Source organism: Arabidopsis lyrata (genome assembly GCF_000004255.2).
Source record: "Arabidopsis lyrata subsp. lyrata unplaced genomic scaffold ARALYscaffold_6, whole genome shotgun sequence".
In the NCBI taxonomy this organism is placed as follows: domain Eukaryota; kingdom Viridiplantae; phylum Streptophyta; class Magnoliopsida; order Brassicales; family Brassicaceae; genus Arabidopsis; species Arabidopsis lyrata.
Genome location: NW_003302550.1, coordinates 9,854,333 through 9,877,206, shown reverse-complemented (window position 1 = coordinate 9,877,206; position 22,874 = coordinate 9,854,333). Strand labels below are relative to the sequence as shown.

Sequence of the window (22,874 nt, the reverse complement as noted above, 5' to 3'; positions counted from 1 at the left end):
TTGCTAATCAAAAGTAACAGTGATTTGCCTACAATCCAACACAAATATCTTGCATCGATGATAATGAATTTTGGGTAATAACCCTCTCTTTCTCTTACAAACCTTCTTTCCAAGTAGCGGTGCATTTTTTTTTTGTTAACAACGGTCTTCATATAAGTCCTCGAAAATAACAACCAAATCTTTGATACACACAATTGTATAAATTTCTTTCTTTTTGTTTTCTTTCTTTTTTTTGTTGTAGAAGTTGTATAACTTTCTTGCATTAGCTCTATAGCATTTACTTGGAATCTTGTATCCAGAATTAGAGTACACATATATTAACATGTTATTTTCTTGATTTACACTCAAAAGAAAGTCATCCACCAAAATAACCCAACTTCTTTTCTTGTGGCCTAAGATTCAAACCAAAGTTTTTTTTTTGTTGTTGGTTAAAGTACGAAAGTTATTCATTGTGGAATAAAATGTAAGTGGGTTAAGGCCCAGACGAAAACTAAAAAGACCGCGAAACAATGAGTTTATGTAAACTTGGTTTAGTCAGTACATTGTCTACAAATTTTATAAAAAAAAATTCAATTTGAACCTTTCAAACATAATAATAAAATAAGTAGACAGCAAGAGAAAACTTGGCGACTTAGAAAGTAGAAACGTGGACACGACCATAACTCTTAAGAAAGACTTTGGCTGGCCACCAGCAAAATCCACTATTTTTTGAGTTGATTCTTCTTCACTAAGATTTTTCGTATCAAATACTGTTTGACGAATAAAGGAGAAAGGGACAAGCTGCAATATTATTCTTGAATACTGTAAATGAAGATATTTCAACTAGTAATTTTTTGTAATTTTAGTTTCTTAACAAAATTGAGTTAATTTGTTTCTTATAAAAAAAAGTTTCTTAACAAGATTAAAAGCAATAATAGACATAAGAGATAGATGGGTGGATGATACAAGGATAAGTTTGATTAGATAATAACAAAATAGAAACCAACTTTCAGTCGATTTGTTTGGAGAGTTAACCCTTGCTAGCTTTAGAATTACCTTGTCATCATTTTCATGGACCGATGACGACATATTCATCCAATTCCGATCAAGTTGTACTAGGCTATTTTAGCTAGGGCTAGACACAATTTCATGTTATCCAACTCGTAGCCATATAAGAATTACCACATATCGTTCGGGTCGGGGATGTCTATACCGCGATCCCCAAACTATGGACCAATCGTTCTAATGGACCTTCCGACTTATTGGTCGGGTAGCAAGATTCATGCGCTATCGCAAGCAACGTGTGAAGAGATTCAAAATATATCAACAATGATCAAGATAGTTTTTAAGACACGAAAGAACTATAGTACATGACATCAAATTTTTTGTTGTTGTATATGACATCATATTATACTAATGTTTATAACAAAACTGTCATAAATCTACAAAATATACTATTCAACTCCTAAGGCACGACCGTAATTATATACTCCGAAACGATTTCCGAAAGCGTGCGAACACTATCACAAAATATTTCTTTTTTGTTTTTATCGTATATATTTCTTTTTATATATTTCCGAAAGCGTGCGAACACTATCATTTTTATCGTATATATTTCACAAAATATTTCAATTAATAAAATATGGGATATAATTCCAACCGTTCCGAATCATATATTAATGTCCAAGTCTTCACAAAAATGTTAACATTTCTGGATACTTGTTCTCAACTTTTAATGGGCAAGCCGGAGAGGAAAGTCCGAGAGAGAATAAAGTCTTCGTCTTCTTATTTTCTCCGCTGTTTCGGGGTTTCTCGGAAAATTCACTCAGACAAACCAATAGTAGATGCTGGTCAAGAGACGCAGAAGACGAAGAAGAAGATGAGAACTCGTTGGTTTTCACGGCCAACAAAATTTCGTTTGAAGAACGGTGATATCACACCGGCGACGCCGATTCACGAGATGGAGTGTCAAAACTCGACTGTTGAAGATGACAAGCAAAATCTGTTTCGGGTGATACGTCATGTACCCGATCGGAAAAATGTTGCGACTAGTGGTTATAAGGCCGTTGATCATGAAAGTTACGAGGTAGTATTTCTTAATTTTTCTTACTGAACTATTTTTTTTTGTTTTTTCATCTTTTTTTGTGTCGATATTTTTATATAACAAACACAGAAAAATTTGCGCTTACTTACCGTTCTATTTCAGGAAAAGAATTTACTTGACAGTAACATTGTTTTCCCTTATTTTTACTTTGCTTTTTCGGTTATAATTGTTTCTCTCTTTCAGGTTTTTCTTTAACATTTCCATTTTTTTCAGAAAGACACGACCGAACGAAGAGACATAAATCCGGATCCATTGAGTTTCTTAGGGTATGATGACACGTTTTACGAACGGGTATCAACAGACGGGAAACTTGACCCGACTAATATCGTCGGGTCCGGATCCAAGCCGAAGGAAATAAGGGAGAAGTCGTCAAGGGTCAGAAAAGGGTCCCGGGTGGCTAAGCTTGACCCGGTAATTGGGATATCAATCATAATGTTAACGCTAATGATAATGTTGACGTGGGGACGTTTGTGTGCGATACTTTGTACATCTACTTGGTGCTACATTCTCCCTCGTCTCAAAGAAGCTGCCACTGCGGTTGCGGTGGCCAAACGCAAACGCAATGGTAGCGGTAAAGGTGAAGAGGGGTCGTTTCAAGGTGATCTGGATTTGAACTCTGAGGCTTATAAGAAAAAAGTCGTTTTGGAAGGATTTCTTGTTCGGCAACACCGCGTTTCGCTGTGACAACGTTTCAATTCTTTTCCTCAAATTTTAAAGGTGTAAATTTCTGTTTATTTGTTGATTTTGTCTGGTCGTATCTTCCATTTTTGTTGACATTGTGAAAATGTGTATGAAAACTATAAATACTAATCACGATTGCTATAAAAACCATAATATTTCGAAACTTGACACTTCGTTGAAATAATCTGTTGACCACGTTTCTACTATTAGTCAGGATTGTTAATTGTTATTAACTACAAGTCTAGAAGTGATGTTGAATCATGAAGTAAGATGTAGTTTCAGTCGAATTAATCAATGTTATCTTTTCTTTGTTCAATAATCAGTAAAGTTTAGAGGGGTTAATTAATAATGTGATATATGTTGCTTGTAGTTAAGTGTAAACAAAAGCTGTCTGTCAACCGAGGCAACAGTGACAATTTTGGTTATTAACAGTTTGGTACGATTACATTCGTGAAAATAATTGTAATATTTTTGGCCGGGTTTTTATATCGCATTTGGTGGTGATATGAATCAAGATTTTTGGCATCTTTGGTATCCAAGACAAGCAGGGCTGACTGACAACGTGTACACTTCTTTATGATAAAACGTTTAATAAATTTGTTTCTGTGGTTTTCACTTTCATTGGTGTGAGGATATATGTTAAGTCTATTTTTGTCCCACTACATATAGAGGTTTAGTAATAAGAGTTTGATCAAAGCGTAGATTATACTCTCCAATATTAATTCTAGGACGTTTTGATAGATTAAAATGCCTAAATTTTGCAAAATCAAGTGTAAAAAAACCTATGTAATAGATCAAGTCCTAATTCCTTTGATTAGAAGATCAAATGTTGACGTCCGAATTTGTTAATTACAAGCCCTATTAACTAATTTGGTAAACGACATTTCTGGCATAACTAAAAGAAGATATATCAACATTCATAGAATATAATATTTTCAGAAGCTAAGGGGGTGTATTGAAATAAGGATTTTAGAAGACTTTAGTCTTTTATTAAAATCACTTGTTATTCAAGTTGTGATTTTTAAATAGATTTCCAAATCCCTTGTTATTGAACTTGAAATTTATACAAAATCACCCAAAATCATTCACAACCTCTTGTTATTCAATCGATGATTTATTAAACTTATATCAAATCAAGTGTTATTCAAACTTAACAAATATTTTTAGTAAAAACAGTGAACATTGATTTTGAGAGACTTTCGATACTTTTTTAGTTGAAAAATAGGAATGAAACAATCCCACCTCTATATGTGTTATTTGGGGGAATTTCAATTTTTAAAAAATTGTTCACAGGAAAAAATTGCAGACATTTTCTTACCGTCCCTCTTATCATCATCTGTTCTTCATTCTTAGAGAAAGGGGTTTCATGCTCTGATTCACTCTCGAAAACTTTCTCGTTGCTTTACGTGTGTTTTAGTGAGTCCCATTGGAATATCATGTTGACTTTCTCTCAATCCGGCGTCACTATCCTTCAAATCTTGGAAACGATTGCTAGGTTTCTCGTGCTGAGACGTCTGTACTTTTATAGTTAGGATTTTGAGAGGTCTTTGAGAGAGAGACTCATGTTGGCTTCTTGACGGCCACATTCTTATATTGATGAGATTTTTTTTTTTTAATTTTCGACGTGAGCTTAGTGTTCTTCTTCGCGTATAAATCATTTTTTCCAAACGTTTGTGATTGTCCTTTGATTGCTTCTTTTTGTTATCTTCTACTGCAAATATGTACAATGATTTCTTGCTGCAATTCCAAATATAGATGAAGAAGCCATCCTTGAAATTCTGGTTTCAGAAAGTCCATGAACTAATTAGTGTGTGATCTTTTGATGGTCGACATTAGAGTAGACATATGCCAAGCATTATGGTTTGTGCTTAACTTATTCTTTTATCCCACTTTAGAACTGTCATGAGAATGAGACTATTTCATATTCTCTCTAACTGATGAAAATATGTTTTTTTTACATGTTCTTATTCTTTTCTGAACTGGATTTTTTTGTATGGGGACGCGTATCTCTTGAATTCATTTTCATGTGTGTGGTGAGGATGCTGAGATTTTGGAGTTGGTGGTAATTGCTCCCTCTTTAACTTCATTTACTGGAAATTCAATTTAATTTATGTATGCAGTAACAAGGCAATGGTGCTATGGTCTTTTAAGTTAAAGGAAGGGGTATTTAGTTCACTCGTCTTTTAGTTGTTGCAAAGGTTTCCAATAACAATCCTTTCACGGGACATATCCCAAATCCCAAATTAAAAATAAACCCTCTTAAATCACCTCTTAATCCTTACCAAATCACCAATCATTTTTTTTCTTTTTAAAATAAAAAATATAACAATTCCACCAAATATCCTGAAAACTTACTCAAATCTCTAAAAAAACTAAAATATAGAAATTCTACCAAATCTTCTTAAATATTGGTTCCAATACACTGTTAACTCAAGATATCAATTGTCTAAAGCCTAGTCGGTTCCTGAAGACTTACAACTCTCGGCATCCGAACCAATCTCAGAACTACAACACCTTAAAAACAACCACATAACAAACTAGGATTGCTTGTAGCTATTCCAAGTAAGACAAATCTCCCTAATTCCATGTCCATTTTACGTTCTCTTTATGTTCTTTGTTAGTTCACTTTACAGTACAAGGAAGACAGAGAGTAGGCTCAGAACAAGAGAGAATTTTTACCTCATGCTTTTGCAAAATCTGATCACGACCACCTTGTGTATAATCCATCTCTTATGTTTGCATACAGTTCCTAGCACGACGATTGCCAGCCTTCCAGATGGTTCAGCTCTGTACCAAAGGCCTGTGGCAAGACGCAAGTCACTCAACACCTTTAAGAAGACATTTTCTCGCAGTTGAAGTCAAGACAAACACAAGTACATCCAAACCTATCCCCAAAGGCATTTGTTAACACAACACAAAAAAAATCCGACTTAATGCAAATCTAGTAGGTAACTATTATGGCAGTCTGATCTGATGAAACCCTCACACATATACTTAGCTTGATTGTCTGCTGATGCAAATATGTAATTTCTTTGGTGAATACTCTTAAAAGAAAATATGTCAGTCGACTTAGTTAATTCCCTCAAAAAAGTCGATTGTGTCAAAAAAACAAAAATTAAACATCCAATACAGAATCCCTCTCTATCACTGATACTTCTTTATCCACACCAAACGGTTATGTTATTAAGCATACCTCTTTCTGTTCATCATGAAACATGTGATGAGACTAAGTGTGTGATTCTCAATCTAATACCTAATCTAACTGTATGCTCCCCACCTTTGAACGTACTTAACAAAACAAGCAAACAGTAGTTTGACAGAATAAAAGGCAAGAGACCATATACGTTGAGCAAAATAAGCACTGAATCATAACACTCAGACCTTAAACTGAAGAAAGAAAAGTGTTTTCGAATAAAAGAAATACATACACATACACACATATAGGGGATGCAAAAGAGTGGAGAGTTGGCATAAATGGATTGCTAGAGAGGCTACATGTTATCTTGACCGTATCTAGTGGTTAAGACAAAGTGCCAAATATCAAACTGTGGTATTAGGGATCAAAACCCAGAGATATATGTCAAAGAGCAAGCAAGAAGCATCTAACGCTACAAACCCAAATATGACAGAAAGGCTGTACCACTTTGAAGATATATGTATGATGACAAACGCTTCTTCAAAACCAAAACCAAAGACTATAAAGCTATCGAGCGCGGCCTAAAAAGTAGCACAATATATTCACGTGTGCAAGCCCCACAACCACTTAAACAGGTATGTTCATGCCAATTGAACAAGACAGGCGTGTGAGGCAGCTGCAAACACATGTTTAATAAAAAAAATTAAGTAGAGTGTTGTTTTAAACACATTATAAGCCAAGCCATGAAGATCATGAGCTCATATCCAGGTAATTCAAATCCTTGCCCAAGTTTCCTCTTCTTTCTTTCTACGTTCTAACATTGGAATATGCACTTAAAAAATAAAAGAAAAGAAAATGGTCTTCTGAGAAATCGAATGGAGCAAACATTTCATCAAGTGCTCATCATAATTATAAAGCAAAACCTCGTTATGTCACTAGCACACACATGGTTTGAGCGTAGAACATATAATTTCAGACAAACAAATAGAAACCAGTACCTCACAAGTCTTCGACATATTTCTTCAGATCAGCAATGCACAGAAAATCAATATGGAGATTCTTGTATAATGGACAGACTGGAGCCACAATTGTTTAGAATTGCATGCTTCTTGTTCCTGCTAAAAATATGAGGCAGCGAGACATGACTAATCTCCAGAAGAGAAAAGACATGAGAACAGAAAACTACGAGAATGAATAAGGAAATTTTGAAGCATAAGAGAAAGTAGTTATAGCAAGGTCTACAATTGCAGCTAACATATATATAGACCTAAAGGACGTTACTCATTCAAAGAACAGGATACAGACTAAGCAATAGGTCTCTAGTCTAGGAACCGACAAGGGAGAAAACTCAGGCGTGCACTAAATATTCTTGCCACCTAAGACTGCTCCACTAGTCAAGTACACTCTTAACAATGTATTCATCAATATGATTTCTCAGAGACCAGCAAAGATTACAGAGCTCAAAAAAAGAAACAAAAAAACACTATGTTTGACTATGAAGTTCAAATTTCATTCCAGTAAAAGCTTTGAGCACATTGTGATTGGCATAATTACAGGAACTGAAGTACTAACCAATAAAAAAACAGGAACCTATACTTTTAAGAATATGATCCACAGATACATTTGTCAGGAAAAAATACAATATACAGAATCCTGGCAAAAGCCTGCAGTAGTTTTTGTGCCTCTGGAAGTGGATATATCCGAAAAAGTCCTCCATGGAAGAGAAAGTAGTATAACTGTAACTGTCTGATGACAACACTGATAAAAGACTTGACTTTAGTATTTAGAAAATCAAACCTAGAGGAATAACCTTGTTAATGAGACACTAGCAGCTTCTTTTCCATTGATACTAACAGGAGCAGACCAACAAAATTTTACATTCACTTCAAGCTGGCCTCCAACAATTCACGGTAGGTATATCTGGCCGAGATGGTAGCATCTGGGGAGCAGCATGACCTTAAATGGGTAATTTAAAATGGTAAGGCAAGCACAAAGGTTTCTGACTGTGTTGAGAGTCTACAATTAGATGAATTGACTAATATAGTCTCACCTGGAATTGCAGCGGCAGCTTGTAAGTTACTAGCAGCAGAAGGTTGATAATTCATTGTCCCTGAAGGTGGACGTTCTAGAGGTGGCCGAAAGAAACCTGTAGAATTGCAAATCAGACCATCAATGTTAAGGAACTAAGCCATTGCACAACCATACAAGCTAGACAATCATAATCAACAGAAGTATCACAATGATCATAACTACACAAGCAATCACGTAACCTAAGTTAATAAACCACAACAGGTAAAGAATCTATTAGGATTTAAGCATCTACATACCATCTGTGACTCTAGGAAGGCCTGGATGTGAATTTCTTCCACGTATCCAGGCACCACTCTGATTTTCTGCACTATGTCCACTTGAAGGAATCCGCCATGGTTCCTCATTTCTGTATCGCCGTCCATCATCACGTTGAGGTGGGAAAGAGTACGGATGAGTGTAGGAATGCTGAGATTGTGATTGAACATGGCTTGGATACGAAAAATGACTGGACGGTGCTGAAGGCAGCCTAACCATAGGTCTTTGGGATAGAGGGGTGCTCGGCTGAAACCGATGGTTCTGTGAAGAAGCATCAGGATTAAAAAGTACATCGCTGCTCCCAAATTCTAGTTGTCTGGAGGAAGTAAATGATGAAGGTTCCCTGGAGCTGCACACTCCTGCTGGTGAAAAACTAGATGACTGTTGCACAAAATATTCGGGTTTTCCAGCACCCTCAACATGACTTCCACGTGAATTTCCAGGCCCTTGGACAATTTGATCACCCTGCACATGATGTCCAGGGGGTTTAAACATAAATGATAAAAGATGCATATGTATAGTAAGGAATCATGATGCATATCAACATGTGTATAGTAAGGAATCATGAGTAACATCAAACAGAATAAATCAAAGAACTTACAGTGAAAATACTACAGCGGTCTTGCTGCATAGATCCTGGGTATGTTTGATGCGATAGAGGATATGCTGGGGGAGGAAATCCTGGTTGAAATGGTAACTGATGGTGGCCAGCTATGGATTGTTGAGTTGTTAATGATGCTGAAAAAGCTATAGATTGTGAAGGAGGTGGAGGTGGAGGCGGCGGTGAAGGCGGAGGTGAAAGGGGCGGTGGTGGTGGAGGCTGAGACTGAGGTGGGGAAAGAGGTGGGAAGTGCGCTGCGGGGGGCGGTGGTGGCAGTAATGGAGGCGGAGATGACGGCGGAGGAGGAGGGGATGGAGGTGGGGGAGAAGGTGGTAGAGGAGGGGTAGATGGAGGTGATTCGTGAGGTAGCGGAGGAGAATCCTCTGGAAGAGGATTGACCTCAGTTGATTTTTCTGCAACTGGTTCCATAACATCCAGTGACTGCTCTGTCTCATTCTCACGCAAAGAGGAAGGTGCTACATCTTTCCGCTGGCCAGATACATCTTCCATTTCAAGTTCATGATCTACATCCTCCAAAACTCGATGGCATTTATCACTCGAAATATCATGTATTTCCAGGTCGTCTAAAACATTGAAACGCTCCCCCGCAGATGTGCTTTTTGCTTTTTGTGACGTTGGAAGATCGTCATCTTCTTCATCATCTTCAAAATTATGAGATGAAAAAAACCCAGGCAGCTGAAATGTTGCATTGCTGCAGAAAAAACGGTAAACAAGTTCATAAACCCTCTACAGAATGGCACTAAACACATCTCTAACAACTAGTCAGTGATATAAATTTCCTGACTTTGCATGTTCTTTTGTCATCAGTAATATAATCCGAAGAGTACACTACTAAGCAAGACTGTCGTTTAGCATACCTGCCATACTCATCAACAAGCATCCCTTCCATTTCCCTGATAGGATCATCTACAGCGCGCTCAGATCTAGAAGGACGTCGCAGGGAAAATCCAACAGTTGCGTCATCACCAGAAGCTCTAATATCATCAATATAACACCGCAGAAGAGATTCAGGGAAAACTTTCCTTTCAAGCCACAACTTCAGAACCTAAAAAGGCAAGGAGGTCACTGACTCCAGCCTACAAAAAAAGTAAAGATAACCTAGAAACAAGTAAATGTATGAGTACCTTCAGACATTTACGGCGGTTATCACTAGCACCAGTCCCTGGAGGAGCAGCGGCACCTAAAAGACGTGGCAAAGCAGCTTGTACAGTAGGAACGTAAGAAGCACCAGCAATACCTTCACAAAATATTCACATGCATTAGCAATTACTTATCTTGTAGGTAGAAATAATTCTGATAACAAATATATCAGGTGTTCTCTTTGAATGTAGTCAAAAACAATACAACAAAATCTAAATATAACTAGCATTTCAGGAAGTGAAAACTTGAAAACAGGTATTGCATCTATTCAAGAGGAAAGCTCACCTTTTTGGCTGTGCGAATACTGGGTGATAGAGTCAACGAGAAAGAACAAGTCCACTTTACGAGGGAAGTGAGATTCACTTTCCAACTTTTGTATGAGAAGTTCCACCACCTATATAAGAACACAGAAATTTCCCAACTAAAGCATCTATTGTCTGATCAATGTTACACACCAAATGCTGTTAATAATTTTGTGAAAGCAATTTACGTAGCAAGCTACACATCCAATAAGTTAAGCCGGAATAAGTGCAATTCTAAATTGATTTGATATGTGCAGCCTAACACTAAGTTTGTCGAAGCCTTAAGAAAAAACATAATGAAAAACCAACCAACCATCTTACCTCACTAGCAAGCCCATACTTGGCACAATCAATTGCTAGGCGAGTTGCACGTCCAATACTTTCCCTAGTTCTAGATAAGGTCTCTAGCATGCCTTCAAAAGCATCCCGGGAAACAGCAGCCTCAGTGCTACCACTAAGTGAACCTCCAACTGACTTATGTCCTGAGCTAAGTCTTCTCTCTTCATTATCATCAGTCTCAATCTGACTTCTTGATGAGGACTGATGGCCATGATTTGACGGAGAAGAACCTTGTTGATGTCCTTGAACAACTAACGGCATTGTGATGGCAGCAGAAGCTGAAGCATCCTGAACCATAAATGGGCTATGGCTCCTCACCTGTGTATCACTGATGCTCAAGAAACTAGGGTTCAAATTCCCGAAAATTGAGTTTTGTGAATGTGCGAGTTTTCTTTTTGCCTGCGCAGCTGCAATTAGATCCTTCATAGATGCAGCCGAATCTGGGGCCTTTGCACTGGTAAATGGAGCACTCCACTTTTCTCGATTGAGATCAAGCCTGCAAAAAAATAATAATTATAAGTAATAGACGACGTTTACACAAAAAGACGACAGATAGAATGTGACATACATGCCAGCAGACAAGTCCACAGACATGTCTCTCGAACCAGAGTCATTCAAACGTGATGCAGCTTTTGAAACAACTGTTGGCCTCTCTCCAACTGAAGCTGCTTTGTGTCTCTGATTTGCTGGCTGTGACTGAGAAGAGCTTATTTTATCAGATCCCGCAACTGTCTCCTTACAAGAATCACTCTGAGGCTTCTTTGCCATCACAACATCAGAAACTTTCACAGATGATTTTACAAGTTTATGCTGTCCTGCAACGTGCTTGTTAGTTAAAACCAGCTGGGGGGACATCTTCGGAGATCGCAAGATCTGTTTGACATCCTTTGGCGGCAATTCATTGATTGGTTTTACCGTGGGTAAGCTGTTAGTCGAATTCTCCACATTGCCTGGTAATACACGTGATGCATCCTCACAATGTTTACGCAGAGGGAACTTCCTTAGTTCAGTATTCTCTGTAGATCCAGCAGACATCTTACCTTTGGTAGAAGTACTTTGACACAGATTAGCACTTTTAGGACCACCAGCCAAAACTGATGCTGCTTTGGGAACAATGGCTGGTCTGCCATGTAATGGAGTTTTTGGATCTTCATCATCATCTTCGTCATAGATACAAACAGCCCTACGTTTTTTCAGCGACTGTGCAGCTGGAGCCTTAACATTACTAACAGGAGAGGAACGGTCTTTCTGTTCCAGATGACCTTTCCCGGATTTATCACGAGACCCAGAAAAAGAAGAAGAGATGGCATGCTCCATTGTTTGTCTCCGGCGCTTTGTATATGCAACTACTTCTTTATCATATTGTAAATTTCCACCGCGAGCACTTAATCCTAAAACAATTTCACGCTTAATATCTGATACAGTCCCAGTAGAATCAGATCCATCATCAATTTCACACTTTTCTTTCTTGTCTGCTGCACTTTCACATCGCGGCTTTTTAGCAGCTCGTGAACTTTCATCTACTCTTGGTGCAACCTTTCCTAGTTCACTTTCAAGCCTCCTTTTCTTTCCGGAAACCCCACCCTTGAAGCCAGGTGAATTTTCATGCTTGCCAGCAGACACTTTGGAGCTAGATTTCTCTGTCAACAGACCTTTCAACTTTTTGGAATCAGAGTTACCACTGGCAGTTCGACCACCGGGCACATGTGAGTTATTGCTTCTGTCTCTATGAACTGTATCTTCACCTTTAATATCAGAGCCACCAGCTTCCTTCTTAATTCTCTTACCGTTGGACAGCTTCTTTTGGCCATTACCAAAATGTTCAATGCAAGCACTACCGTCAGTTCCTTTATCAAAATCTCCTTCCTTTAATCTAGGGTCATATGAACCATGCTCCAGTGACTCGCTACCAGAGAATGTGGTTGTGATCTTTGATTCCAGAAATGGAGATGAATCTAGCTTCCCTATCTCAGCCTTTGTCTCTTCACCAATATTCTTAGGGAAGCAAGGATCCACCCTAGAATCAAAGTTATTAGTTCCATCAGACTCGATGACAATATGATCTGTTCCATCCACTATCTCAGCCTTTGTCAAACCAGGTTCAGCAGCATCCAGAGGATCCTCATCGCCCGAAACATTTGACTTGTGATTCTGCAACTCTTCAAATGCAGTGCAAATTTGCTCTACAGCTTGTGCAAAGTACTTGACTGTTTTACCTTGACATCTTGCTAATAGTTTGCTCTTTGCCTCACTAGTGAAGGCTTGGATATCAGGCGGCGCAACAAAAGCTCTGCAGTAAAGGAAGATAACTTCGTCAATGATCAGTATGTAAAACACAAAATCAACTCCAAAGATATTGTCATCTGAAAAAGAAAAAAACATATGGTGACATGGCGTGGAAAAGGTGAAGTTTTAATCAGGGTAAGAAAACACCTGATAACCGAGGTCTAATGCCTAATATCTAGCAACATGATATATTGACTAAAGTTCATATACCTTTCTGGATAAGAAGGTACCGGAATTTAAGAATAACATGGATATGCATATAAGAGGAGTGAATAACACGAATTGCTTACATTTCCTCTGTTCCAAAGAACTGAACAAAGTACTTCTTTGGGTCTGGCGCACGATCCCAATCTTCAGGCCGGCTGATCTGAAACTCAAAACCAAAGTACTTCACAAGAGAGACTAACTAAAGAGAATTGATTTAGAGAGATTCTGACGCTTATTATTTACATAATTCAACCATGGAATCCGACCGATAGATGATTAAACTGACTTTAAATCCGACTCAATCTAAAACAACTTTAGTGTAGCTAAATCGCAAACCAGCCTAATTATGAAGCCTAGTATGGTAAGACGCACAACAAAAGAAAGACAACACACTAGAGCTCATCAACCTATGGAATTTCAACTACAAATCACTGGCTACGCAACAAAATAACCAAAAAAAATCCACAAAGTGAAAGTATCCCATCATCAAATTCTAGAATTCCTAACAATTAATAACTGAAGACCCAACAAGTTAAAGATGAATATGGGCTTAAGAAGTATATAAAAGAATGAATTGGAGAAGAAGCAAAAACAAGAAGAATCTGTGAAGAAAAATAAAACCCAAATTGAGGAATGATAACGCACCTTGGCAGGCCAAGCAGGGAAGCCTTTGACTTTGGCAAGAACCAGATCACCGAGAATCAACTGCCCTTTGGTCTTGGCCTTGCTCGCTCCTCTTTTACGCCCAGGAGCCATAGGCGAGACCTCTATAAACCCTAATTTTGAACGCCAAATAGGAACACCCAACCGAATTACGTAATCCAAACCAACCCAGAGACCCAATTAGAATCCTCCGATTCCTATCCGAAGATAATTCCACCGGACGAAGCTCGCTGATTGAGGTAGTAGCGGAGACAGCTACGGATCACGTAACGAGCAACAGAGACGGAGCGAGAGAGAAAGAGCGAGATTGATCCAGACAGAGAGAGGGAGAGAGAAAGATTGAGGCGGTCGCGAGGGATAGAGAGACGATGGGCTTAGGGCAGAAAGGTGAAAACTTCGAAAGAGTTTTTGTTTTGAGAACTTTTGGTTACTGTTGTCGGCGTTTTTTCCCCTTTCTGTTTCCTTTTTACGAAGGAGAGAGATCGGAATCGATCGAACAAAATTTTTCCGTATTTTCCAATTTATTTTGCTTTTAGTTTAATCTCACTAAAAATAAAAATAAAAAAATCTCACTAATCCTAAGTCTTAACCAAATATATTTAAGACATTGGTCATACAGGTAAATTATACTATCCTCTTTTCTTGTCTACACTTCCCTACACGTTTCCATTTAAAATAAATAAAACAAATCATATTAACCAATTATATAAGTTTTCCATTTTTCCCCATTAGAGAACCAATACATAAAACCATATTTAAATGAAAACTATAAGATAAACATTATAATTCTGCTTGTGTTTAAAACGTTTTATGAGAGTTAAAATTGTCCAAAAAATAACTCAAGAGCAACAGAAGCAAACACTGGTTATTGAAAAGCTCAGCTCAACAACAAGAAGACCCATCCTTACAGATAGTATGAGACTTGTCATAAAGATCGTAAGATTCTGTCCCTAATTTTCCAAGAGCATAATCAAAGACCAGTGTTATCACAAGAAAATGATGGTGTTCTAACTTCATCTATACATAAAAAGGCAAATCAGAATAGATGTGGCTTTGACATGATGAGGTAGAGAACATATCAAAGTAAGCGAAAACATGAAACCGAAGAATATTGATCAAGGGCATAAAGAACAGCAAACCACATCATCTAACATAAGCAAATCAACTAGGACTGGGATTTCTCAACCTAGACAACAATCTCATCATTCTCAACTTTCTAATCAGTTCCAAAGAATGTGCATTAATCAAATATATGGGTTGCATCAGGCGGCACATGAGATTAAGACCCAAAGCCACTCTTTATCCAATTATTCATTTGACTAAATCAGATACCGGACTGGGTAAACATGCAAGGAAAAGAGTTCTGAAATATAGTCATGATCGATTTGTGAAAGAATAAAAACAGTTTGAGAGATCATGCCCTCAGAGCATAACTTCATCCACAGAAAAAGTAATCTAACGGGAGCAAAGCAAAACTGGAAAAGGAAAGAAGAAAATTTATTACTTTGATTACCAGTTACTTCCTAACTTGAACTCTTATCTTTGCTTTCATTCCCAACAGCATCTTTCACCAACTCCAACGGTCTTTCATCAATTACTTCATCGATTATTCCAAACGCCTTAGCCTCTTCAGGAGTCATGAAATGATCCCTATCCATGTTATTAGCAACCACGTCAAGAGGTTGACCCGTATGTTTGACATACAGTTCATTTAACGCATCCCACACACGAACAATCTGTTTTGTATGAATCGTTATATCCTTAGCCTGTCCGCTATATCCTCCCGAAGGCTGATGAATCATAACAGTTGCATTTGGAAGCGACCGCCTTTGCCCCTTGGCACCCGCTGCCAAGAGTAGAGAAGCCATTGATGCAGCCTGACCTAAACAAATTGTGCTTATCGGAGAACGAATATACTGCATAGTATCATATATTGCAAGGCCTGTATCAAAGACAAAGATAAGAAAAAATGGGTCACCGACTCACAAGACACATGAGAAACAATATTTTAGATTGAGAAAGTGTTAACTCGTCACAAACCAGCACTCCCGAGACTGAACACTAAAATTACCAGCAATTACTAGTGGTTGACACACATTTCAGCAGCCTCATTGCAGGAATCAAGTCACTAACCACAGATATATACCCAAATCCACAGAGGAACAACTATCAACGAACAATATTAATCTCTTATACCAAGCACCAACTAAGAAAGAAAGGTATATAGCGATCTGATCCCAATCAACCACTACGAATTTTGACGAAGCTAAACATACAAAAAGTTAAGAAATGGAAAGCGGAAGCGTACCGGCGGTGACATGGCCGCCAGGTGAATTGAGATACATATGGATCGGCTTGGAAGGATTCTCAGACTCGAGGTAAAGAAGCTGAGCGACGACGACGTGAGACGTATCGTCATTAATGGGACCATTGATGCAGATAATACGCTCCTTAAGCAATCGAGAGAAGATGTCGTAAGCTCTCTCTCCTCGCGATGAGTGCTCAATAACCATCGGAATCAGACTGTAGCTTCTTCTAGCAGTGGCGATGCTCGACGATGGGGCTGATAGCCTCTTGGCGCCGGAAACAAGACCCCTCATCATCGGAATCTAGGGTTGTTCTGGGAAAGAGTGAATTGCTCGAGAAATGAAAACTCGACTCGAGAGCTTAGGGATTTCAGATTTTTATTATTAGTACTCTCTCTTTTTTTTTTTTTTTTTTTCTATTTTCTTCGATTCCTTTTTTTTTCTGTCAACATTTGTTTTTCTTTTGTTTATTGGAAAATTAGTTAGACAGCAATTATTTTCAGCTGTTACATTAGCAATTTTGAATTTAACATAAACAAAAAGAAAAATTAATAATATATTAAAATAAAACAAATTTTTTGTATTTTTCTGCTTATTTTGCAAATTTCATACACAGCTAAAATCTTAACCAAATTGTAAATAAATAGATTGAATATTCTGAGATTCCATTATCATCTAACATACAAATTAGATTCACCAAAACCTTAATGCCTAATTTGACTCACTACCTGTTTGACTTATTGTTTTTAATAAATGAAATGAAATGAAATGAAATGCAATAATACACTTTTTACTTCTATTTACTCCCCAATCTTATAGCCATCGACTTCTTGCTTTTGGATTACAAAAACCAAAAGAACGAGACGGATGTAACCTAACTAACCTTAGTCCTTAGTCCACAGCTTTTTTGTTTCTCCGACCTGTTAAAGGCTTAGGCAATCCGTCAAAAATAGAACTCGCCATGGCTGCTTGTGTGAGCAAATCAGGTTTCAGGGTCCACTTCGAGGTTGACCATAGCGATGAACCGTTGCTGGTGCAATCCGATTCTTGCAGACTAGATGCGCTAAACGATTTCCTCACGCTTGAGAAGCTGTCTCCCACTCCCACAGGAGCATCCATCAAACTGATTGGTATGGAATTGACATTACCGTTCTCAGTATCTGTTGAAACATTAGCTCTGCCTGATGCTTTGGATCTCAGTGCTAAATTTTTCCCAGCTATTGCAGAAAACGCGCCATTGCTGCTTCTGTTCTCTTCCTTCAACAGCAATTCTGGAGCTCGTGAACTAAAATCGGCTTCAGATTTTTGGCGTCTTCTCATTGGCTTGTCAGAATTCACTTCTCCTCCTCCTGCTTTTGAAGGGTTGGGTGATTGGTTGACCTCAGCGATAACTGCATCGACCAAGCTTCTTGATTTTCTGTGGTGGCTTAAGGGAGTATTGGTGGCTGGGTAGGGAGTGAGGTACTGACCATCGTGTTGGAGATGAGAAGCTTCGTTCTTGTAGACTGCCATCTCAAAACCTTCGGAAGCTCTTCTGGTTTTTGGTTTCAGTCCATAATAACCTTGCAAGGAGTTCATGGCTGAAGAAATCTTCTTTTCTGAAGGCTTCAGCCTCAAAGACTGAAAGGAGTCAAATACGTCTTGGTGGTTGCCATTGCTTTCCGATGATGAAGCTTGCTCGGAACAATCCTCTCTGCAAGAAGATTTCATAGATCAGTCATGGGGATAGGATTACTTCGATATGTGTATGCCTGTTAATGCAAATCACTAGACTACCATCATGATCATTCAAGCTTAACTGTCTCAATTCTCGGCATCATTACTCATTCCCTTACCTGCGTTCTGCTCCTCAACCTTATATTGAGGTGAAAATTTTCTACGACGTAGGTTGTATGCACTAATCAAGAAACCTAAAGTTCATAGCCCATTATGCACAAACTTTGGCGCAGATAGAAACTTTCGAGTTTCCAATAGTAGTTTTGGTTGTGCAGGAAAACAGAATTTGAAACGTCAAAACTGCTCTTTTACAAGGACCAGTTGTACCCACTTGGTTTTCTATCATGTCTCCCTTAAGCATTGTCCAGCATAAACAACTCTCACTAAGCATTTTCCTAATCTTATGGAAACTTCTTTCTATAACCTGGTCTATGTTTCTTTGAATGAACTTGGGAGATGCACAATAGCACAACTCAAGTAACATATGAATGAACCCATCACTGAAGATAAAAATCAAAGTCACAGACTACAGCCTTGTAATCTAAGAAGAGATGATCAAGAGGTTAAAAGTACCCATGATTTAGGGAGCCGTTAGATAAGCAAGGAGAAGGAGGATGTCTTCCAGGTAATGGTATCCGGAGAGACTTAAGAGCAAACATCTGAAGATCAGTAACAAGCCCATTCAGCTTCGTGATATCTGCAACCTGAAATAGCACTTTTTTAAGGACACAAGGGAAAAAAAAAAAAAAAAACTAATCCAGCATCAAAACTCAAAAGCATAAACAACTAAAAAAATTGGGATAGTGAGTGTCACGAGATGAGAAATGCTTTGTTTCTAACTTCTGAAGTCAAAAGTACTCCATATGATTTTTGTATAAAAGAAGCACCTTTATGATATTTCTCTATGGCTTTCAATTACACCTTTACCACTAGATACCATCACATTAACAATCATGGCAAGCTTAAATTCAAAAAATCTCCAGTAAAAAGAAAAAGATACTACAATACCTCCACGCCATACTTTATGGCAATGCCGGCGAGAGTATCGAACTTGGAAACCCGGTGTTCGATATAACCAGCGCCGGTAGAAGACGATGACGGTGGAGACAAGGTCGGTGATGTGATACGTAGGATTTTCGAAACAGACAATGATCTTGAAGGACTCCTTTCATGGCAACCTTGAGATCGATCTACGAATCCGTAACCATAATCACCACGGAATTCAAAACTCACATTGCAACCAGAAATCCTTCTCCCTCGATCAGTAAGCATTGCTCTATACAAATTTCTAACCTATTTCTGAAACTAGATCTGATCAAAAATTCTCGGATTCCAGTAAAATCGAAGAGGAAAGGGGAAAAAGCGAAAACGAGAAACGAGGAAGAGACGATGAGAGATTGAAGAAGAGAGGTGAAAACTGGTGGAGTGGAAGGGAACGAATTTTCTCCTAGGTTCGATGTAACTTTTCTCGCCGGAGTTTCCGGGGAAAACGAACGAGAGATCTCTTCTCCCTCTCGTCGCCACCGGCCAACGACACAAAATTATATATTTTTTATTTTTTAATAAACGAAGAATAATTATAATTAATTATTATAAATATTCAAAACAAAAACCGCGTTACAGCATTATCCATAACCAGAGAAAAAAAAAGAAAAGATTATTCACACACAAAAGAAAAAGAATTGCGAACTACACCACTTTTTATAGGACAGATAACGATCCCCTGCGAACCAAACTTATTTCTATGTAAAAGTACTTTGTAGTTGTCTATGACAGATTTCTTCTATCTTTTTTGGTGTGCACTATTACTAACTATAATTTATGAATGGTAAATAAAAAGTAGTCTAATTCACAAACGGATTTGTCCACTTCAACCGCCGTGACCATTCAAAACTTTTTGATGAAATAACATTTACCATTAAATAAATGTTTCTCTTATGAATTGTGATGTTAATTATAAAATGTTGAAGATTTTTTGTCATCTTTTTTGGTTGCCTAAACAATATCTTGGCTGAAAATAGTTTATAAACAGATGAGATAAAATCCAACTCCAACTACAGTGAGAAACAAAGCTTTTCAGAAAAAAACACAAAATTATATATATTTTGTGAAGGGGAATGTATACAATAATAGTGTAATGTAGTATCAAAACGCAGAGAAGGATTGAAACAAAACCATTTCAATTTTAACCTTTTTTTCTTTATTGCCACTCTTTTCATCCAACGTATCGGAGCAAGACTCCATCGTTGCCAAGCACAAATCCTTTCTTGTCATCCACGAATCTGCAAAACAAAAAATGAATTTGGAATCTGATTTTGATGTTTGGTTTGAGATGAGATGGGTGAGGAACAATGATGTTATTGAAGGACTGTGTTTCAATGTTTGATTCTGAGACTTACTTGACTGCGTAGAGGTTAGCTGCGATATTATCAGCAGCTTTGTCACGGTTCCATGATTTGCCTCCATTTCTTGTTCTCAGTAGTATGCCACTGCCTCCTGCTGCCCATGCTTCTTCCTGCAATAACCAAACAAAGAAAATGGTGTAAAGATCGGAGCAGATTCAGAGTTTTTGAGTGATCATCGCCGAAACTCATCTACCTCTGAGCGATATCCAACATCTAGAATGCCAAAGCCACGGCTTTGTACTGGAACTTCTTCAAAATCCTCTGTGATCTGAGCAATTATACAGTGGAGATCAGAGTCAGATGTAGTTAGAAGTTGGAACACTTGAAGAGAATTCAAATCACAAGGAAACAGACTAAACAGTGTTTTATTTCCTTGTTTTCGGTCCAGAGAAAATCAGATAACTAAAGAAAAATGTGTTTCTTAGTTCATGGCTGGTTTTGGTTTCATCCTCTAAGTGACATAAACCATAAAACTCGCAAGTAAATGTCAAAACGAGTTTTGTTGGTAAGAGAAGAAAAGGAAATGTTGAGGAAATAAAACTGCAAAAAGGGAAAAAGTGAGGAGAGTCTTGTTGCAGTACTTACCCCAGTGCCTTTGCTAAGATAAAGTCCTCCACCACGAACAAGAAGCCACAGACCACCATCAGCTCTCCATCCCATATTCTGAATTCTTCGGGCAACAGCTCTATTGTGTGGTTGCCAGTAAGGCTGAAATGTAAAAATACTATGGTGAATGATAAGAGCAACCAAACCACACACAAGAATATAAAAGAAAAAAAGAGGGACTAATTCTCCCTTGTAAGACACATGATATCGTTTACAGAGACACATCACTTGACACTTAGCAGTAGTACTTAGATCATGAATCAGGTCGGCGGATTATTTGTTACGAGTTATATACTCTTCTTTAAATTTTATCTCGTTGGTGCTAATTAATCAACTTAAAATGAAATCAGCCATAAGAAAACTGACTGAGGCAGCCCAAATGATAGCTATGTGTGAAACTAACTAAAAGTTTAGCATCAGACCAAATGAGTAAATGCTGACATAGCCTTAATTGATGCTCACCTGCCCAGGCTCCCATGTCAGAAAGAAGTTACCACGGCTCGAAACAGCGACATATCTTCCGTCAGGTGAACGATTAACGGCACTGAAGGTTCCCGTGTAGTAACTAGCACCACTGATTCCACTAGATACCGTTCTGCAAAACCATTGGAAAATACTGAATTAGGATCTACTCTTTGATCTCTATTAAATGTGGACAGGAAAGATGATGCCGCCAATTCCCTATGATAAACCAAAGAGAGGGTAATGAACCGAACCTGTTCAAGGTAGCTGAAACAGTTTCCTGAATAGCAGCTTTCCAGTTATATCCTTTGTTTGAAGTAACATAGATAGCACCTTCATCAGTAACCATCTCTGCGCTCTTATCTCCTGTCGCTTTTATAAACACCTACAACAACATGGTAACAAAGAGCTCAACAACATTCTCTCATAAACAAAAAACTAGCAATAGAAAGCCATACTCTCTGAAAACACCAGAGGAAACAAGCTATATAATACCATATCTCCAGGAAGCTGAGAACTTAGAGGAATCCGATCCCAATTGTCTCCAGCATCAGCAGTGTACAACAAAATTGCAGGCTTGCCAATAATCCATCCTTGTTTGCCTTTAAAGCTAATCGAATTGAATCTATAATTGAAATCTTCCTCTTCAGCTGAGGGAATCGAGCGTGGATTCCAAGTGTTTCCACCGTCTTTAGTCTCTAATAGAGTCTGTCTCGTTCCCAGTAAAAACCCTAATTGATAAGCAGAATCAGTACGTGAACACTTCCGAAATTGAGAACAGAAAATTGAAGAAAGAGGAAGTTACCGCGGCTAGGTTCGTCGGGGACGAAAGCAATGTCGAGAAGAACAACACCGGGATCGATTGGGAGAAACACTCTTTCCCATTCAGATAACTGTTCATCAGCTTTTGCTTCTTTTACTGGTCCAACAATGGAGAGTGATACAGCCGCCGATTGGTATAAAAGCTCCCGCCGACTGAAAGATAAGGAGGAAGAAGAAGAAGACGGTGAAGCGGAGGCTTTAGGGATGAGGCGGTGAGAGATGCGTTGAGGAGAAACAGAGGGCTTGAAGAGAAGATAACCGTCGCAGAGTTGCAGAGACGCCATTGATGTTCGATATCTCTCCCTCTCTTCTTTCTCTCTCTCCCGCCTCGAGAATACATATCCTTTTGCTGTGGTTATCTAACGTCTACGTAGTGTACACGTGTCGTTTTATTATTGGTCAAATATGCTACTAACAATCAAATTTTAATCTGATAGTTCTAACTTCTAAGTTTTTAGACAAATCATACGAAGCAAAAGAAAGAAAACAAAGTGTCGATTAGATATGACCCCAAAGTCTCCAATGAACAGTTTTATAAATCCAGAAAATAGTTTGAAATAATTTACTATTTTAGGATTTACGATCAAATATATAAGGTTGCCAAATTTTTTTTTTTTTTTTTTTTTTTTTTGTCACAAGTGTATTTTATTTATAATACAAAAGCCAAGTGATACAAGCCAAGTGATACAAGCCAATATTTTACAAACACACTAAATTAATAATATAATTGTACAAAAGATACTGATTAAATT

General features: G+C 38.0%; 5 protein-coding genes across 7 annotated transcripts; 1 reads left to right on the top strand and 4 right to left on the bottom strand.

Annotated features, from left to right (window-relative positions):
- Positions 1-1,548: 1,548 nt before the first annotated feature.
- On the top strand, positions 1,549-2,906 carry LOC9308110 (uncharacterized protein At5g23160). The gene is made up of 2 exons (XM_002874066.2): positions 1,549-2,065; positions 2,297-2,906. The coding sequence occupies exons 1-2, from the start codon at positions 1,622-1,624 to the stop codon at positions 2,765-2,767; spliced, it is 915 nt and encodes a 304-aa protein (XP_002874112.2). The 5' UTR covers positions 1,549-1,621; the 3' UTR covers positions 2,768-2,906.
- Positions 2,907-5,243: 2,337 nt separating this feature from the next.
- On the bottom strand, positions 5,244-15,001 carry LOC9308109 (ENHANCER OF AG-4 protein 2). Of its 3 annotated transcripts, none has more exons than XR_002330941.1 (14): positions 13,788-15,001; positions 13,226-13,302; positions 11,218-12,939; positions 10,632-11,145; positions 10,294-10,402; positions 9,993-10,105; positions 9,726-9,913; positions 8,848-9,559; positions 8,228-8,711; positions 7,951-8,046; positions 7,711-7,856; positions 6,899-7,018; positions 5,444-5,564; positions 5,244-5,278 (listed from the first exon to the last, which is right to left on the bottom strand). XR_002330941.1 is itself a non-coding variant. In XM_021020554.1 (11 exons), the coding sequence occupies exons 1-11, from the start codon at positions 13,896-13,898 to the stop codon at positions 7,786-7,788; spliced, it is 4,197 nt and encodes a 1,398-aa protein (XP_020876213.1). In that variant the 5' UTR covers positions 13,899-15,001; the 3' UTR covers positions 7,389-7,785. The 3 variants fall into 3 exon arrangements, 1 of the variants encoding a protein (XP_020876213.1); XR_002330940.1 differs by having other exon boundaries at positions 6,899-7,015; XM_021020554.1 differs by lacking the exons at positions 5,244-5,278; positions 5,444-5,564; positions 6,899-7,018 and having other exon boundaries at positions 7,389-7,856.
- A 102-nt stretch (positions 15,002-15,103) lies between these two features.
- LOC9308108 (ATP-dependent Clp protease proteolytic subunit 2, mitochondrial) lies at positions 15,104-16,520 on the bottom strand. Its single transcript, XM_002871993.2, has 2 exons — positions 16,114-16,520; positions 15,104-15,747 (listed from the first exon to the last, which is right to left on the bottom strand). Exons 1-2 carry the CDS (start codon positions 16,406-16,408, stop codon positions 15,329-15,331), a joined length of 714 nt encoding a protein of 237 aa, XP_002872039.1. The 5' UTR covers positions 16,409-16,520; the 3' UTR covers positions 15,104-15,328.
- Positions 16,521-16,728: 208 nt separating this feature from the next.
- LOC9308107 lies at positions 16,729-19,700 on the bottom strand. The gene is made up of 3 exons (XM_021021744.1): positions 18,836-19,700; positions 18,401-18,531; positions 16,729-17,804 (listed from the first exon to the last, which is right to left on the bottom strand). Exons 1-3 carry the CDS (start codon positions 19,097-19,099, stop codon positions 17,003-17,005), a joined length of 1,197 nt encoding a protein of 398 aa, XP_020877403.1. The 5' UTR covers positions 19,100-19,700; the 3' UTR covers positions 16,729-17,002.
- A 134-nt stretch (positions 19,701-19,834) lies between these two features.
- On the bottom strand, positions 19,835-22,457 carry LOC9308106 (photosystem II stability/assembly factor HCF136, chloroplastic). The gene is made up of 8 exons (XM_021021745.1): positions 22,106-22,457; positions 21,796-22,031; positions 21,555-21,685; positions 21,301-21,433; positions 20,818-20,940; positions 20,426-20,500; positions 20,227-20,342; positions 19,835-20,109 (listed from the first exon to the last, which is right to left on the bottom strand). Exons 1-8 carry the CDS (start codon positions 22,404-22,406, stop codon positions 20,043-20,045), a joined length of 1,182 nt encoding a protein of 393 aa, XP_020877404.1. The 5' UTR covers positions 22,407-22,457; the 3' UTR covers positions 19,835-20,042.
- Between the last annotated feature and the right edge of the window lie 417 nt (positions 22,458-22,874).